This window comes from Ascaphus truei, chromosome 18, assembly GCF_040206685.1.
Source record: "Ascaphus truei isolate aAscTru1 chromosome 18, aAscTru1.hap1, whole genome shotgun sequence".
NCBI classification, from domain to species: domain Eukaryota; kingdom Metazoa; phylum Chordata; class Amphibia; order Anura; family Ascaphidae; genus Ascaphus; species Ascaphus truei.
In genome coordinates, this window is record NC_134500.1 from 29903761 (window position 1) to 29921966 (window position 18206).

The 18206-nt window shown below is 52.9% G+C and overlaps 1 protein-coding gene and 1 long non-coding RNA gene across 2 annotated transcripts in view; both read right to left on the minus strand.

Annotated features, from left to right (window-relative positions):
- Window positions 1–6225, minus strand: part of LOXL1 (lysyl oxidase like 1) — a 32697-nt gene extending 26472 nt beyond the window's left edge. Inside the window, exons 1-2 of the mRNA XM_075576015.1 lie at window positions 4496–6225; window positions 4087–4195 (exon numbers count right to left, since the gene is read on the minus strand). Coding sequence (XP_075432130.1) covers window positions 4087–4195; window positions 4496–5663 — 1277 coding nt within the window. The 5' untranslated portion in view covers window positions 5664–6225. The remainder of the gene's footprint in view (window positions 1–4086; window positions 4196–4495) is intronic.
- Window positions 6226–8396: 2171 nt separating this feature from the next.
- On the minus strand, window positions 8397–12265 carry LOC142469103 (uncharacterized). Its single transcript, XR_012788961.1, has 3 exons — window positions 12152–12265; window positions 10616–10718; window positions 8397–8578 (listed from the first exon to the last, which is right to left on the minus strand). It is a non-coding gene; the product is annotated as an uncharacterized LOC142469103 (long non-coding RNA).
- Between the last annotated feature and the right edge of the window lie 5941 nt (window positions 12266–18206).

Consider the following 18206-nt stretch of genomic DNA (forward strand, 5'->3'; position numbering starts at 1 on the left):
TGGAGTGACCGGAGGGTGGGGGGTTGGTGGTGGGGGAGAGCCGAGGCGCGGCGTGACCGGAGGGTGGGGGGTTGGTGGTGGGGGAGAGCCGAGGCGCGGCGTGACCGGAGGGAGGGGGGTTGGTGGTGGGGGAGAGCCGAGGCGCGGCGTGACTGGAGGGAGGGGGGTTGGTGGTGGGGGAGAGCCGAGGCGCGGCGTGACTGGAGGGAGGGGGGTTGGTGGTGGGGGAGAGCCGAGGCGCGGCGTGACTGGAGGGAGGGGGGTTGGTGGTGGGGGAGAGCCGAGGCGCGGCGTGACTGGAGGGAGGGGGGTTGGTGGTGGGGGAGAGCCGAGGCGCGGCGTGACTGGAGGGAGGGGGGTTGGTGGTGGGGGAGAGCCGAGGCCTGCGCCGAGGAGCAGCGTGACCGGAGGGAGGGGGTTTGTGGTGGGGGAGAGCCGAGGCGCGGCGTGACCGGAGGGAGGGGGGTTGGTGGTGGGGGAGAGCCAAGGCGCGGCGTGACCGGAGGGAGGGGGGTTGGTGGTGGGGGAGAGCCGAGGCGCGGCGTGACCGGAGGGAGGGCGGTTGGTGGTGGGGGAGAGCCGAGGCGCGGCGTGACCGGAGGGAGGGGGGTTGGTGGTGGGGGAGAGCCGAGGCCTGCGCCGAGGAGCAGCGTGACCAGAGGGAGGGGGGTTGGTGGTGGGGGAGAGCCGAGGCGCGGCGTGACCGGAGGGAGGGGGGTTGGTGGTGGGGGAGAGCCGAGGCCTGCGCCGAGGAGCAGCGTGACCAGAGGGAGGGGGGTTGGTGGTGGGGGAGAGCCGAGGCGCGGCGTGACCGGAGGGAGGGGGGTTGGTGGTGGGGGAGAGCCGAGGCCTGCGCCGAGGAGCAGCGTGACCAGAGGGAGGGGGGTTGGTGGTGGGGGAGAGCCGAGGCGGAGGTGTGTAGGGGGTGAGGAGTGTGGGTTCGCCAAGTTGTTCTCCTTAGGTTCCAACTGCAAGTGAGATGGTCCTTGCAATGTGGGGTAAGGGGGGGGGGTGCGCCGTGGCCAATGACACAGGGGGAAGACAGGGCCAATCACACAGGGGGAAGACAGGGCCAATCACACAGGGGGAAGACATACACACACAAACATTATTTGAGACTTATAGATATAGATGATAAATTCACATACTGCACTAGTTACACATCTTGCGGTGTGACTCCCAGACAAGATATGACCAATATGCTTAACTTTTCCCAAAGTGTATCATGTTATAATACCATAGGGTCAACAGAGAGACTTTTGCAACATAGGATATTTCACCCATTGTGAACTGTGCCCAAAATATCTTTTAAAAATATACACTGCTTTCTGTTACCTGTACTATACACAAATGTGAATGAGATGTGGAAGTGGACTTAAATCAATACAGATACACATATTAATGTGATCATTAATCTGTAAATAATAAATATAGAATCTTAAGTCCACCTTACTCCTATAAGAGGATTTTTTTAACAATTATACTGTAAATAATTCACTGAGTCACAACTTTATTTTTTGATGTAATAAAATGTTATTGTTTTTGTTTTTAACAAGTTTACTGATCCATACGCCACAATAGCCCATACTAACACACTTACCTTGCTTAGAACAACTTTGTTCTAAATTTGAAAATAATATTAAGAGTGCAATTAGGAGGAATCTTCTGTATCTTCTTAGATATATTTCCTTTGTACCTGTCAGGCGGAAGTAAAATTACAGACATGTTGATGATAGGAATTGTCCACGGGAATTGTCCACGGGAACACTGTAATGTTTTAGTCACCATGGGGCACTTTTTATTAGAATGTCCATTCTCTATATTCTTATAGGAAAGAATTGTGAGGCATCTAAAAATCCCTATTTTGTCCAAACAGAGCTACCCCCAAGTAGCATACGGACTCTTCCCGGAAACCCAGAAGCAGCATCACAATAGGACCCTGTGGCTGATTAACGTGATATCTATATACCATTTATGGAACGCCAGATGTGTGGCATCGCTAAAAAAGTATGTGATGCCGGCAGAAATAATTCTGAGTCACATTATAGCGGATCTGAAGGAGCGTTCAGCAGAGGGAATCTGAGAGGTTGGAGAGAAATGTGTTTACATCTCTTTGGGTGGGAATCTCTGTGAGATAAATGTAATGTTTGTGATTCTCTGGATGGTTTTCTTTAAATATTGTGTCCAGTTGTAAACAATTGTAAAAATCTCTGTCTCTCTCTCTCTCTTTCTCTCTCTCTCTTTCTCTCTCTCTCTTTCTCTCTCTCTCTTTCTCTCTCTCTCTTTCTCTCTCTCTCTTTCTCTCTCTCTCTCTTTCTTTCTCTCTCTCTCTTTCTCTCCCTCTCTCTCTCTCTCTTTCTCTCATCATTCAGATTAAATTGGAATAAGAGAGATGCGGAAAACAAGAGAATCACGAAAAGGAAATGGCAGAAAAAACGGCACCCGCAAAAAACGTTTAGCGGCTGAAATGAACACCGCGACGATACCAATCACAAAGCGCGCGCGCGAGAGAGAGAGACCGCCACGGAACACACACACACTCTCCGGGAAAGGCACGCAGGGCCAGATTAGAGATGCAGAAGGTTTACGGGGGCTGTAACCCCCAGAGTTCAGGGTAAAAAACAGGAGGAAAGCTGGCCTGCAAAGGGTTACAACATAGAAACACTGAATGGGGCGCCAGATAAGACCCCGCGTCCCACCCCGTCAGCCGTGTTCCTATCTCACGTAGGACCTCGGCCCCTATTACATCTTTCGGCTTTCTCTGCCCTTTAGGGTTTAGCCGTATGTCCCAGGCGTGTTTCATGTCCCTTTCTGTGTTACCCCGACCACCTCTGCTGGGAGGCGGTCCCATGAATCCACCACTCTTTCTTTAATCGCATTTCCCCCCAAGTCTCCCACCCTCCATCGTCAGAGAACAAACTCTTGTTCCAGCTCTTCTCTCTCTCTGAAATATGCTTCCTTACTGCTCATATTATATTAACCCTTTATATATGTGACAGTGTCTCTCATATCCCCCTCTCCCTTCTCCCCTCTAAGCTGCACATATTAACCCTTTATATGTGGGACAGTTTCTCTCATATCCCCCTCTCCCTGCTCTCCTTCAAGCTGTATAAATTAACCCTTTATATAGCACAGAAATTTAATGGCAGTATGTTGGATAATGTTCTGGATAGGTCTGTTATCGGAAAGGACCTCTTCAAGGTCTCGCTTCCAGATTGAGTAGAAGACTTCTGACCATGACACAGAAGTGGGAGATCAACATTGGATAACTGTGGGGTGTCTACGTCCAAAGAAATTCTCCTTAACATTTTCTTTGATACAGAAACTGTGGCTGTGGAAGATATTAGCTTTTGGCCAATTTGTATGTGGTCCAACCAAGTATATTGATCCAGAAGGATACTGGAATGGTGGCCACCAAGACAAGCAGGGACAACCTGAAAACTTGACCAGTTTGAAGGTCCTTGAGGACTGGAGTTGCCCACCCCAGGGACAACATAAAGGATAGACAAACAGAAGATATGGAACGGAGAGTTGAAGACAATTCCGAAAAGATGCTACAAAGCCGGGATCAGACTTGAGAGAAGCCCAGCTGAGGGGACATGATAGAAGAGATCAACAGCTACTCAACAGTGTCTGAATACCGAGTCTCCCGTCACACACACCCCATCTGGCACCCGATGGAGGAGATATCAACAGCTACTCAACAGCATCAGACTTCCGAGTCTCCCGTCACACACACCCCATCTGGCGCCCGATGGAAGAGATATCAACAGCTACTCAACAGCATCCGACTTCGAAGTCTCCCGTCACACACACCCCATCTGGCACCCGATGGAGGAGATATCAACAGCTACTCAACAGCATCAGACTTCCGAGTCTCCCATCACACACACCCCATCTGGCGCCCGATGGAAGAGATATCAACAGCTACCCAACAGCATAAGACTTCCGAGTCTCCCGTCACACACACCCCACCTGGCGCCCGATGGAAGAGATATCAACAGCTTCTCAACAGCATCCAACTTGTGAGTATCTTATCACACACCCCACCTGGCGCAGTAGGACCGACCCCCTGGTAGTACTTACCTGGACAGGCAGCGCTCCTCTGCTGCGCAGCGCAGAGAGTAGAGGTGAGCGCGCTGCACGTAGGTCGCCGCCTGGACGTAGTTCGGATCTGGCACCAAATCAGGGAGACCTGGGAGTGGGGGGGAGAGAGACACCCATGATATGTCTGCACTGCACAAGAGAGGGGTGTTTCTTAGAGAAGACCCCTGTCTGTGTATCAAGAGAAGACCCCTGTCTGTGTATCAAGAGAAGACCCCTGTCTGTGTATCAAGAGAAGACCCCTGTCTGTGTATCAAGAGAAGACCCCTGCCTGTGTATCAAGAGAAGACCCCTGTCTGTGTATCAAGAGAAGACCCCTGTCTGTGTATCAAGAGAAGACCCCTGCCTGTGTATTAGAGATGCCCTCTGTCCCACCCCAGTCTTCACTCACCTCGCCCGCTCTGGCCAACTCTGAACACGCTCCCCACGCTGACTCTGCTTTGTTGTCCCTCCTGGGTTTCAGCGCCCCCAGCTGGGGCATTGGGCACCCTGGCCGGAGGCAGATACGTCTCTGGCCTCTGGGCTCCGTAATAGCCCCCCTCACCCTGCCCCGCTCCTGCAAAGGGGGGATACCCCACCTCTCCTCCACCTCCTCCCCCCGGGCGAACTGGGTCAGCTTCAGGGATAACATCCCCCCCCTCCCCCCGAAAGAGGCTGTGAGCAAATCGCCGGTCCAGACTGTCCTGGGGCAACACCGGGTTGGCTGGGGGAGGCTGAGGGGGCACATTTGGGGCAGCAAAGTAGGGAGGCTGTGCAAAGGGGAGGGAGGGCTCTTCCCCAAACTCCTCATACACCCCTCCCCAGGGCTGGATGGGGTTGCCACCACCTCCCCGGGGGTTGCCACCACCTCCCTGGGGGTAGCCATCCCCTCCCCGGGGGTAGCCATCCCCTCCCCGGGGGTAGCCATCCCCTCCCCGGGGGAAGCCATCCCCTCCCCGGGGGAAGCCATCCCCTCCCCAGGGCTGGATGGGGTTGCCACCACCTCCCCGGGGGTTGCCACCACCTCCCTGGGGGTAGCCATCCCCTCCCCGGGGGTAGCCATCCCCTACCCGGGGGTAGCCATCCCCTCCCCGGGGGTAGCCATCTCCTACCCGGGGGTAGCCATCGTCGTAACCCTGAGGGTAAGGGTCTGGCTGTGGGGCGTAAGGGGGTTGCGGTCTGGGGAAAGATGGTTGCCCCAGGGAATTCTGGGAAGACTGGCGAGATCGTCCTGCGGAGGCGAAGAACCTCCCCGTGCCACCCTCCCCGCGCCAGTTTTCCGGCACTTGCCCAAACCCAAAGGGGTGACGGGTGTTGCCCCGGACGGTGTGGGAGCCGGTACGAGGCGGGGGTGGGGGAGCCTGGCGGCGGAGGTCCGTCCCTCCCCCGCGGCTCCCGTCCAGCAGAACCCGCGACCCCGCGGCCTCCCCCGCCGCCTGGTACTCCGACCCCGAGTTCAGCAGCCGGTACCGCCGCCCGCTCTCCTCCCACTGGATCATCTGACCCCAGCCCGCCCCGTCCTGCCCCAGGGTCAGGGCAAGTCCCGATAGCCACAGGCAAAGCTGCCCCAGGAGGGCCATGGTGTCACCCCCCTGCAGTCCCCTCTCCTTGGGGGGGAGGGGAGAAAGGGCGCTGGAAGAGGAGGGGCAAACAGGGGCAGTTGTTACAGGGTAAGGGGAGTAACTCAGTTCTCGGTGCTGATCGGGTCAGACATGGCGATGTCCAAGCAGGGAAAGGGTTAAGGGAGCGACGCTCTGCAGGTCTCTGGCAGGAAAGAGGGCTGAGCGACGCTCTGCGGGGGTTCCGGAGGGAGAGGGTCACATCCTTCTCTCTGTCCCGTTATCTCTCGGTCTCCTCTTTCCCGGCAACTTTCTCTCTCACTCCATGTCTCCCACTCCCGTCCCGTTTCTCACTCTCTTTCCCCCTCACTTTTTTTTTCTCTCTCTCTCTCCCCTCTTCTACCCTCTCTCCTCTTCTACCCTTTCTCCTCTTCTACCCTTTCTCCTCTTCTACCCTTCCTCCTCTTCTACCCTCTCTCCTCTTCTTTACTTTTCTTCCTCTCCTCTTTCCTCACTCTTTCTCCTCCCTTCCTCTCTCCTTCCCCCCTCTCTCATCTCCTTCCTCTCCCTCTCCTTCCCTCTCTCCTCTCCTTCCTCTCTCCTTCCCCCTCTCCCTCTCTCTCTCCCCTCTCCTTCCCCCTCTCCCTCTCTCTCTCCCCTCTCCTTCCCCCTCTCCCTCTCTCTCTCTCCCCTCTCCTTCCCCCTCTCTCTCTCCCCTCTCCTCTCCGCTCTCCTTCCCTTACTCTCTGTAACAATCTGTGAGCAGTTACTGTATCTGCTCTGCTCCTCCCTGGTCCTAATGCCTGAACCTCCCCCCCTGATGTTTGCCTGCAGGGGACAGTCACAGTAACAAGGACCAGATGTGACAGTGACAGCAGGGGACAGGCAGGGCTGGAATGCAGAGGTCTCCAATGCACCGCCACGCCCGGTAGGGAAGGGGTTATTGGAGCAATGGTCTGCAGAGTCTCTGGCAGGGATGGGGTTAATGGAGTGACGCTCTGCAGGGTCTCTGGCGGGGAGGGGTTAATGGAGAGCTGCTCTGCAGAGTCTCTGGCAGGAAAGGGGTTACTGGAGCGATGTTCTGCAGACCTCTGCCGGGGGAAGGGTTAATGGAGCGATGCTCTGCAGGTCTCTGGCAGGGAAGGGATTAGTGTAGTGATGTTCTGCTGGTCTCTGGCAGGGGAAGCCTTGATGGAGCGACGCTCTGCATGTCTGGCAGGGAAAGGGGTTAATGGAGCGATGCTCTGCAGGTCCCAGCAGGAGGGGGGAGTGGCCTGGGTATAAGACCCTCCCTCTGATAGTGTTTTCCTAGCTTTGCTGGGATGATGTCATTTGAGGAATGTGGATCAGGATTAACCCTCTCAATGCCGGGGGAAGGTGGGTACGGGAGGGAATGCTGTACCTTTTCAATGACGGGCCATCTGGCAGCAAAGGGGTTAAAAATACCCGTACATTTCCTGTAACCCTAAAACGTGTCATTGTTATTTAGAATTAGTTTAAAAAAATGTGCAAATTAATCCAAACCAGAGCGAGAGCGGGACTACAAGGCCCAGAATGCATTGCAAATGCAGAACCAGAGCGAGAGCAGAACTAAAGGGCCCAGAATGCATTGCACACAGAACCAGAGCGAGAGCAGAACTAAATGGCCCAGAATGCATTGCAAATACAGAACCAGAACGGAACTATAGGGCCCAGACCAGAATGCATTGCACATACAGAACCAGAGTGAGAGCAGGACTACAGAGCCCAGAATGCATTGCACATACAGAACCAGAACGGAACTACAGGGCCCAGAATGCATTGCACATACAGAACCAGAGAGAGCAGGACTACAAGGCCCAGAATTCATTGCACATACAGAACCAGAGCGAGAGGGTGACTACAGGGCCCAGAATGTATTGCCAATTCAAAAACGGAGCGAGAGCAGGGCTACAGGACCCAGAATGCATTGCGAATACCAAACCAGAGAGCGCGAGAGCAGGACTGCAGAGCCCAGAATGCATTGCAAATTCAGAAACAGAGCGAGAGCAGGACTAAGGGGCCCAGAATGCATTGCACACAGAATCAGAGCGGGACTGCAGGGCCCAGAATTCATTGCACATACAGAACCAGAGCGAGAGGGTGACTACAGGGCCCAGAATGTATTGCCAATTCAAAAACGGAGCGAGAGCAGGGCTACAGGACCCAGAATGCATTGCGAATACCAAACCCAAGACCCACCTTAGACACACTTGCTTAAAGAAGCATATGAGTAGCACTGTGGATATTCTGAACACACGATGCATAAAGCTTGGCCCCTGCAGACGCACTTACCAGAACTCCCTCCTACTGTCTCTGTACGTTCTCCCTACCTACCAATTAGACTGTAAGCTCCTCGGGGCAGGGACTCCTCTTCCTTAATGTTACTTTTATGTCTAAAGCACTTATTCCCATGATCTGTTATTTATATTATCAGTTATTTATTTGATTACCACGTGTATTACTACTGTGAAGCGCTATGTACATTAATGGCGCTATATAAATAAAGACATACAATACAATATAACCAGAGAGCGCAAGAGCAGGATTGCAGAGCCCAGAATGCGTTGCAAATTCAGAAACAGAGCGAGAGCAGGACTAAAGGGCCCAGAATGCATTTGAAAACAGAACCAGAGCAAGGGAAGGACTACATGGCCCAGAATGCATTGCAGATACAAAACCAGTGAGAGCGAAAGCAGGACTACAGGGCCAAGAATAGATACTGTGATACACACGCTCCCTCTGCTGGTGGGTAAGTGGAAATACAGATAATGATTAGAAATAAACAGACCTCGTTGATAATGTGAAGTGTATTTGGTTCTGATCCGCATTAAACCAACCAGGTGTATAGTGGTACTGAGTATCTCACTTTAATTGCGACATTCTGCAGTCACTTCGCTCTTCAGAAAATCCAGACACTGCAAACAGAGAAAACATTTCCAGATCCCCCCCTTATCTGCAGAGCATCGCACCCATTCCTCCCTCACTCACCCACATACTGCAGAGCATCACACCCCATTCCTCCTCCGTAACTCACTCCCATACTTCAGAGAATCACACCCCTTCCTCCCGCACTCAACCCCATATCTGCAGAGCATCACACCCTTCCTCCCTCTCACCCCCGTATCCCATTCCTCCTACGTAACTCACCCCATACTGCAGAGTATCACACCCTATTCCTCCTCCGTAACTCCCCCCCATACTGCAGAGCATCACACCCCTTCCTCCCTCACACCCCCCATAACTGCAGAGCATCACACCCCTTACTCCCTCACTCACCCTCATATCTGCAGAGCATCACACCCCATTCCTCCTCCATAACTCACCCCCATATCTGCAGAGCATCGCACCCCCTCTTCCTCACTCACCCCCATATCTGCAGAGCATCACACCCCCTCCTCCTTCCTCACTCACTCCATATCTGCAGAGCATCACACCCCATTCCTCCCCCGTAACTCATCCCATATCTGCAGAGCAACGCACCCTCTCTTCCTTCCTCACCTCTATATCTGCAGAGCATCGCACCTCCTCCTTCCTCACTCATCTCATATCTGCAGAGCATCGCACCTCCTCCTTCCTCGCTCATCCCATATCTGCAGAGCATCACACCCCATTCCTCCTCCGTTACTCACCCCATATCTGCAGAGCATCGCACCCCCTCTTCCTTCCTCACTCACCCCATATCTGCAGAGCATCACACCCCATTCCTCCTCCGTTACTCACCCCATATCTGCAGAGCATCGCACCCCCTCTTCCTTCCTCACTCACCCCATATCTGCAGAGCATCACACCCCATTCCTCCTCCGTTACTCACTCCATATCTGCAGAGCATCACACCCCATTCCTCCTCTGTAACTCATCCCATATCTGCAGAGCAACGCACCCTCTCTTCCTTCCTCACCCCCATATCTGCAGAGCATCACACCCACTCCTTCCTCACTCACCTCATATCTGCAGAGCATCACACCCACTCCTTCCTCACTCACCTCATATCTGCAGAGCATTGGAGCCGCTCCTTCCTCACCCCCATATCTGCAGAGCATATCCCCCTCTTCCACCTCCATATCTGCAGAGCATATCCCCCTCTTCCACCTCCATATCTGCAGAGCATCGCACCCCCTCCTCCATCACTCATCCCCAATACTGCAGAGCATCACACCCCTCCTATATCACTCACCCCAAAGCTGCAGAGCATCACACATCCATATCTGCAGAGCATCACACCCCTCCTCTATCACTCACCCCATATCTGCAGAGCATCACACCCCTCCTCTCACTCACCCCATATCTGCAGAGCATCACACCCCCTCCTGCCTCACTCACGCCCATATCTGCAGAGCATTGGAGCCGCTCCTTCCTCACCCCCATATCTGCAGAGCATATCCCCCTCTTCCACCTCCATATCTGCAGAGCATATCCCCCTCTTCCACCTCCATATCTGCAGAGCATCGCACCCCCTCCTCCATCACTCATCCCCATATCTGCAGAGCATCGCACCCCCTCCTCCATCACTCACCCCATATCTGCAGAGCATCACACCCCTCTATCACTCACCCCATACTGCAGAGCATCACACCCCTCCTCTATCACTCACCCCATATCTGCAGAGCATCACACATCCATATCTGCAGAGCATCTCCCCCTCCTCCACCACCACCATATCTTCAGAGCATCACACCCCCTCCTCCCTCACTCACGCCCATATCTGCAGAGTATTACACCTACCTCCTCCATCACTCACCACCATATCTGCAGAGTATTTCACCTACCTCCTCCTCCATCACTCACCCTCATATCTACAGAGCATCTCCCCCCTTATCCCTCACTCACGCACCCCCATACCTGCAGAGCATCACATCCCCCTCCACTGTCATCTCCATTCTGCAAAGCATCGCACCCTCCTCCGCTCTCACCCCATATCTGCAGAGCATCGCACCCTCTCCTCCCTCACTCACCCCCATTTCTGCAGAGCAGCACACCCCGCTCCTCCATCACTCGCCCACATATATGCAGAGCATTGCACCCCCACTGACTGGCGCAGAAGATTCTGTGGCACGCCTGCGGAGGGGAGAGGGGGGGGGAATATTATATACGGCATCCATATTTTAAGAACTCGTCCGAAAAAAAAGGGGGGTGGGGTATCCAGTGCACAGTTTTTTTTTGGGGTGGGAGGGGGGATTTAACCTCTGCTCCGCCATATATATTGCTGGCCCCATTTCGAGGCGCTGGGGTTAATATATAGCGGTGCCGAGTATCAACCTTCAGGATCTCCCCTACGCTCAGTTCCTGGCTCATGATAGGCCCTCGGGTCTGCGCAGCAGAGCGTACACAAGAGAATGTGAAAGTGGGGGCCCAACATGCAGGTGAGGGTGATCTGGGAGGCGAGGGGGTGTGTAAAGTAGTACTGAGTATCTATATGTTCAATATATACACTGATAATGATCACGCAGCGCTATATAATTATGCTGAGTATCTCTACACTGATAATGATCTCCCAGCGCTGTGTAATTGTGCTGAGTATTTATACACTAAAGATGATTTCAAGCCTAAATATTAATTATGTTATATTCATATATATTTAGCATGTAACTGGTAAAATAAGTAATTTAGCATTAAGTTAGAAATGATATTGGTAAATGATAAGCTGCCTCTGCTCAGATAAGAAGATAAATCAGTCTGCAGACAGGCAGGTGTAGGAACGTTTGTCTGCTAAGTTGCAGCAGTTTGGATTCAAAGGTTAGTTAAATACTTAGAAAGACAATACAATAGAGAGAGGTCTTAAAAGATAGGGAACATAGGATTAACTGTAGTTACTTAGTGACAGAACAAAGAGGGTCTTCTACATCAGAGTAAATATTGCTAAGTAGAGAAACGGTGTTCTGGCATTGATGATGACTGAGAAGATTTTGAACTGACACGAGAAAACGGGAGATTGCAATGTTAAGAAAACGTATAAAGAGTGTATCAGGATTTATAGAATTCAGAATCATTTAACATCACCAAGCTAAGAACAACTACGGATTCTCCCCTCTATAACTAAATGACTGTATATATGCCTGAATGATGTAACCGACTGAAATTGTGCTGTAAAAGATATTTTCTATTGTCTCTGATTAAATTGAGAAAAGAACCGGACCGGGGACTATTTGATAAATATTGAAAGGTGGGAAATGTATTTGCACAATGTAGAAGATAAATGGGCGGTCTTTAAAACATTGTTAGAAAAGCACACTTATCAGTGTATACCATGGGGTAATAAGTATAAAAGAAATAAGTCACAACCAATGTGGCGAAATAAACAGGTAGGGGAGGAAATGGACAAGAAGAGGAAGGCGTTTAGATATTTGAAGTCAGGAGGGACAGAGACATCGTATCAGAATTATAGGGAATGTAACAAAAATTGCAAAAGGGCAATCAAATTAGCAAAAATGGATAATGAAAAAAGGGTTGCAATAGAAAGTAAGATCAACCCTAAAACGTTCTTTAAGTACCTGTAAGGGCTCCGGTCCTGGCTTTGGCTGGAACTCACCCTTACATACAGAGCTTGCAGGCAAAGCTTTCCCTGGACTTGGCAATTGGAATCACCTGTTCTGGACTCGCACTGCAGCCTGCCTCATGCTGCTTGCTAGGCAGCTCTGTCCCTATTGGCTGCCTCATGCTGCTTGCTAGGCAGCTCTGTCCCTATTGGCTGCCTCATGCTGCTTGCTAGGCAGCTCTGTCCCTATTGGCTGCCTCATGCTGCTTGCTAGGCAGCTCTGTCCCTATTGGCTGCCTCATGCTGCTTGCTAGGCAGCTCTGTCCCTATTGGCTGCCTCATGCTGCTTGCTAGGCAGCTCTGTCCCTATTGGCTGCCTCATGCTGCTTGCTAGGCAGCTCTGTCCCTATTGGCTGCCCATGCTATTTAGAGTCAGCCCTTCCCCCCAGGAAGGTGCTGAGCATAATTCTCAAGTACTTTCTCTAAGTATTCGGTGCTTCGGTGCTTGCCACAATCACCTCTGCTTGGCCGTCTTGGCCTCCCTGTGCTGAAGCTTCCTGTATCCTGGAGCCTCCTCCGTCCAGAGGCCGATTCTGTGCTGAAGCTTCCTGCTTCCTTAAGACTTTGCCTTCATTACGCTGCAGCATCTTCACTGAAGCATCAATGCCGAAGCCCCTGCTGTTCCTGAGGACCACCTGTGCTGAAGTCCCCGTGCTGAAGCTTCCTGCTTCCTTAAGACTTCGCCTTCATTACGCTGCAGGATCTTCGCTGAAGCGTCTATGCCGAAGCCCCTCCTGTTCCTGAGGTCCTCCTGTGCTGGAGCACCTGCTATGGATCCCCTGCACTGTAGGAGTCCAGTCCCGGAGACCTTCCCTTGTGCTGAAGCGCCTACGCTGAAGCTTTTCACTGATGCCTTCTCGATGCCGACCTCAGCCTGTGACCTCGTCCATCGCTCCTGTGCCGCCTGCCCTGATCCCAGCCTGGATATTGTTAACCCTGACTTCTCCAATCCTGACCTGACTACGTTTGACCACGGAATCCGCTTCCCGGACCCGGCTTCGTGGCCTAAGGTCCGTGTTTTCACATCCCCACCTCAGCCCCGTGGTCCGGTCCCGGTTTGTGGCGAGCACGATCGTGACAGTATGCTCAGCCCCACAAACACGGACCCCGCTGAGGTGGGTTTAGGCCAGTCCCTGCCTGAACACCTGGCCCCGCCTGAGCACCTGGCCCCGCCTGAGCACCTGGCCCCGCCTGAGCACCTGGCCCCGCATGAGCACCTGGCCCTGCCTGAACACCTGGCCCCGCCTGAACACCTGGCCCCGCCTGAACACCTGGCCCCGCCTGAGCACCTGGCCCCGCCTGAACACCTGGCTCCGCCTGAGCACCTGGCCCCGCCTGAACACTTGGCCCCGCCTGAACACCTGGCCCCGCCTGAGCACCTGGCCCCGCCTTAGCACCTGGCCCCGCCTGAAAGATTCTCCCCAACCATGAACCGGCTAATGAAAAAAAAGGCACAATCCCAGGACTCCCTCTCTGCTATGCTGCAGTCCCGCTGCGCTGCAAGTCCTGCTACTAAACCCCTTGGGGTATCCCATTTTTCTTGGGATCCCCAAGCTGACGTTGCATGTCAGGAGCCAAAAGAGAAATTTTTCATGGCCCCTGTTTCAATCTCCGGTTCCCCTTTCCCTGACTCTCATGCAGTGCCTGCTTTAACCCTGGCTAGTTCTAAAACCCTAGATTTCAAGGCACATTCAGCTCTCTCTGATTCTCCTGCCATGTCTGAGCTCCCCGTGATGGACCCTAAGATTCCTGCTTTGTGGACAAGTTCACCTCTCACTAAAATTGACGGGCCCCCGGCCCCTGCGTGTCTGACAGGGTTCTCTTCCACCCGTGGCACGTCTGAGTTTCCTGCTACTGCATCTGAAGTCCCAGTTTCAGAGTCAATGTTATCTTTGTCAAAGTTTCTTTATGTTGCAGAAACTCTCACACGCCCACTTCAGAGACCAGCGCACTTTTCTCTAAACCCTTTACAGGACCAAGTGTAATCACTGCTGACATTTGAGATTTCTGCCTTTGACTTCAAGCCCTTTTCCTTAGAGCCTCCCTCAGCAATTGGTTCCCCTTTTGCTAATTCCCAATCTACCACTTCAGAGATCAGCTGATCTGTCTCTGATTCCTTTGCAAGGTCTGAGTTTCCTGTTACTGAATCTAAGGATCCAGTTGCTAAGTCATATTTCCCTGTCTCGGAGTTGCCTGCTATGTAGGGTGACAATTTGTCCCGGTTTTGCCGGGACAGTCCCGTTTTTTTCTGTCCTGTCCCGGTTTCAGGTCCGTCCCGGAAATGTCCCGGTTTTTGTCCCTGGTCCCGGTATTGCGGGGCAGCGGTGGCGGCGAGGAGAATGCGGCAGCCAGTAAGTATTTTCTATGTGTGTGTGTGAATGCTGCCGGGGGGACTGAATGAAGGAGAATGCCGGGGGCGGGACTTAGAATGTCGGCCGGCCCGCAGGGGATTGGTTGCAGACGGGTCAGAGGAAGCCGGGGGCGGGGCTTCTGCTTTGTGCAGAGCAAACGTGAGTGTGTCTGTCTTCCCGCTCCTGGCTCCTCTGTCGGCTGCGCAGTGAGTGTCCCCCTTCTGTCCCGGGTCCCAGCCAGGGGGGGTAATAGGTGGTAGCGGGGGTGCGCCTGCCTTTGTACCACCTACCTTGTACCTTTGCCCCCCGGCGCTCCCACCTTTGCCCCCCGGCGCTCCCACCTTTGCCTCTCCTGGTGCTCACTTCCCCCCGTCCCCTTGGTGCGGGAGATGGGCTCGGGGGCGGGCAGTGGTGGCTGCGCGGTTGCTGGCTGGCGGTGCAGGGGCTGGTGGGCGGTGCAGGAGGAGGCGGGGTGTATCAGTGGGTGTGTGTGTATCAGTGGGTGTGTGTGTATCAGTGGGTGTGTGTGTATTAGTGGGTGTGTGTGTATTAGTGGGTGTGTGTGTATCAGTGGGTGTGTGTGTATCAGTGGGTGTGTGTGTATCAGTGGGTGTGTGTGTGTGTGTATCAGTGTGTGTGTGTATCAGTGGGTGTGTCTCCCTCTCCCGCTCTGTCTCCCTCGCCCTCCCTGTCTCCCTCTCTCTCCCTCCCTGTCTCCCTCTCTCTCCCTCCCTGTCTCCCTCGCCCTCTATGTCTTACCTTAACTGCCGTATACCTACACCGAAGTAAGCTACCCTGCTTTCATCCAGATCTGACTCAAGTTTCACGCGGGAGACATCGGAAGACAGGTAGGGAACACCTCCCCTCCAGTATAGTACCTTGAGGGACTGCGGATCAGGTAAGATCCCAGGCGGGATTGCTGCTTTAGAAATTGTGAAGAGGTGGCATCCTGACACTGTTAATGGGTTCAGAATCATTCACATCTGGGTTTTTTTTTTGTTTGATTTGTGAGGCCATCCGAGACACACACACACACACACACACACACTCACACACGTAACTATGTAACAAGGACTAATGGTAGTAAAGTATAAGTGTACTACAATAAATAAACTGTTAATGCAAAAAAAAATGTGTCCCGGTTTTTCATTTTCAAAATCTGGTCACTCTACTGCTATGTGTGATACACATATCCCTGAGTCTAAGGCTAAGGCTACATATCCCTGAGTCTCAGACCACGCGCCCGCACTGCAGACAGGCGGCGCGTGGAGAGGCACTTGACCGCTATATGCGTTCTTTAAGGAGCCGATTTTCGGCGCGGGGGGGGCTTAGCCAAAACGGCAGCATACAGGATTCCAGCTGGAGCTGTCATGCTTTTGCACAGACCCCCCCGCCCCCGTGGTTCTGCTGCTGCCTCCTACCAGGGAATATGTCGCCAAGTACGGCCATATCTTTAACCCTTGACAGCCAGAGGGCTTGGGACACACTGCAGCCGTAAGCAGCGGCGGCCACAATCTATGCACACCGCGCCGCTCAGCAGCAGGCGCTGGCCGCAACCTCCCTCCCCCTTCCCCCCTCATTGGTTCCCTGTATTGTGGCGAAATCTCTCAAATGTTACCCGAGCTGGGGGTATTCCAGTTACAAGAATGTTCTGCGTTCAGGGACAGAACGGTAACTTCTTTGTGCCATGGTGCCCCCCCCCCCCCCCACATACACAGATACACACACACACTTTTCCCCCGCAGCTCCTTCCCTGCTCCCCTCCCAAGCCACCTCCCTTCCGTAGCTCCATCCCTCCCCTCATTGGCTGACTGCCACACGAGTGACGCGTCAGAGCTGCAAATCACTAGGAGCTTGCAGCATCGGCCGGCTGACGCGTCACAGCACGCAGTCAGCCACGTCGGAAGGAGCCAGCGGGGACCCCCACACTGGAGGAAAGGGGCTGGTGGGCCGCTGCCGTGCGGCCGCGCACACCGCCGGACGCAGCGGGACCAAAGCCTAATCCTTGTTCCTTAAACTTCTCCACAGTACCTGCTGTAACCTCTGCTAGTTGTAAGGCCTCTGATTTAGAAGCAGGTCCCCTTTTCTCTGACTCTCCTGTAGTGTGTGATAGACCTATCATTAATGCTAAATCTCCTGCTTTAAAATCAAGTTTCTCTGATTCGCCTGCAATGTCTGAGTTTCCTGTGACTGTTTCTAAGGTTCTTGCCACAAAGTTTCCTATAGTATCTGGTATACTGTACCTACTGCGGATTCTCAGACACCCACTTCTGTGACAAGCAGCCCTTTCACCCATACCCCTTCCCGGTTAAACACACCTAGTTCTGCTTTTTCCAGAAAAAGTACCCAGACTGCTGTGTCCCATGCAATGTTGGATAAACCCATTTTTTTTTTATAAGGTTCTTGCTATAAAAATCCCCACAGGTTCTGGTATACCTATTGTTGAACCTCTGGCTCCCACTTCAGAGACAAGCACAATTTTCTCTGATTCGATTGAAGTACCAAGTCGAGCTCTTGCTGTTTCACAAATACCCACTTCAGAGACAAGCACAATGTCGTCAGATTCAATTGAAGTACCTGGGCTAGCCCTTGCTGTTTCACAGATACCCACTTCAGAGATCAGTATACCTTTCTCTGATTCCTGTGCTGTACCTGATGCGATCACTGCTGCTTCTCAGACATACATTTCAGGAACAAACATATTCTTCACTGACTATTCTACAGCTCCTCTTGTAACCAAGAATGACTACAAACCCCTCACTGCAAAGAATAGTTCTTCTTGTGTCTCTAGCCCCCTCATAACTCCTTATGTAGCCTTGGAGTCTGGGATTCCCACTCCTCAGACAATACTGTCTCTCACTGACTCTTGCACAGTATTTGAGGTATCCGCTACAGACTGCATGACTGCTACTACGAACTCGGGGTTATCTCTTATGGAACTTTCTGTAGTACCTGATTTTTCTACAGATTCAAAGGACCCAGTGTTCAAAACGGAGTTATAGTTCTCTGATTCTTCCACAATATTTGGGGTACCCACTGACTGCTCAACTTCTGCCGCAAACTCGGGGTTACATCCCAGGAAGGATCCTGTAGTACCTAATGTGTCTACTGATTCAAAGGACCCTGTGTTCAAAACAGAGGTATTCTGCATTGTCTCCTGTACTATATCACGTGAAGCCTCTGAGTCTGAGGTCCTCCTGGGCTGGAGCACCTGCTACGGATCCCCTGCACTGTAGGAGTCCTGTCCCAGAGACCTTCCCTTGCGCTGAACCGCCTACGCTGAAGCTTTTCACTGATGCCTTCCCGATGCCGACCTCAGCCTGTGACCTCGTCCATCGCTCCTGTGCCGCCTGCCCTGACCCCAGCCTGGATATCGTTAACCCTGACTTCTCCAATCCTGACCCGGCTACGTTTGACCACGGAATCCGCACTCCGGACCCGGCTTCGTGGCCTAAGGTCGTTTTTTTTTCCAATCCCCACCTCAGCCCCGCGGTCCGGTCCCGGTTTGTGATGAGCACGATCGTGACAGTACCTTAATAACAAAAAAAACGAGAAATTAAAATATAGGACCCTTTCAGTGTGAGATGGGCAGGCAGATTATTGGAGATAAGGAAAAAGCAGATGAATTAAACAAATTCTTTGCCTCTGTGTTTGCCAGGG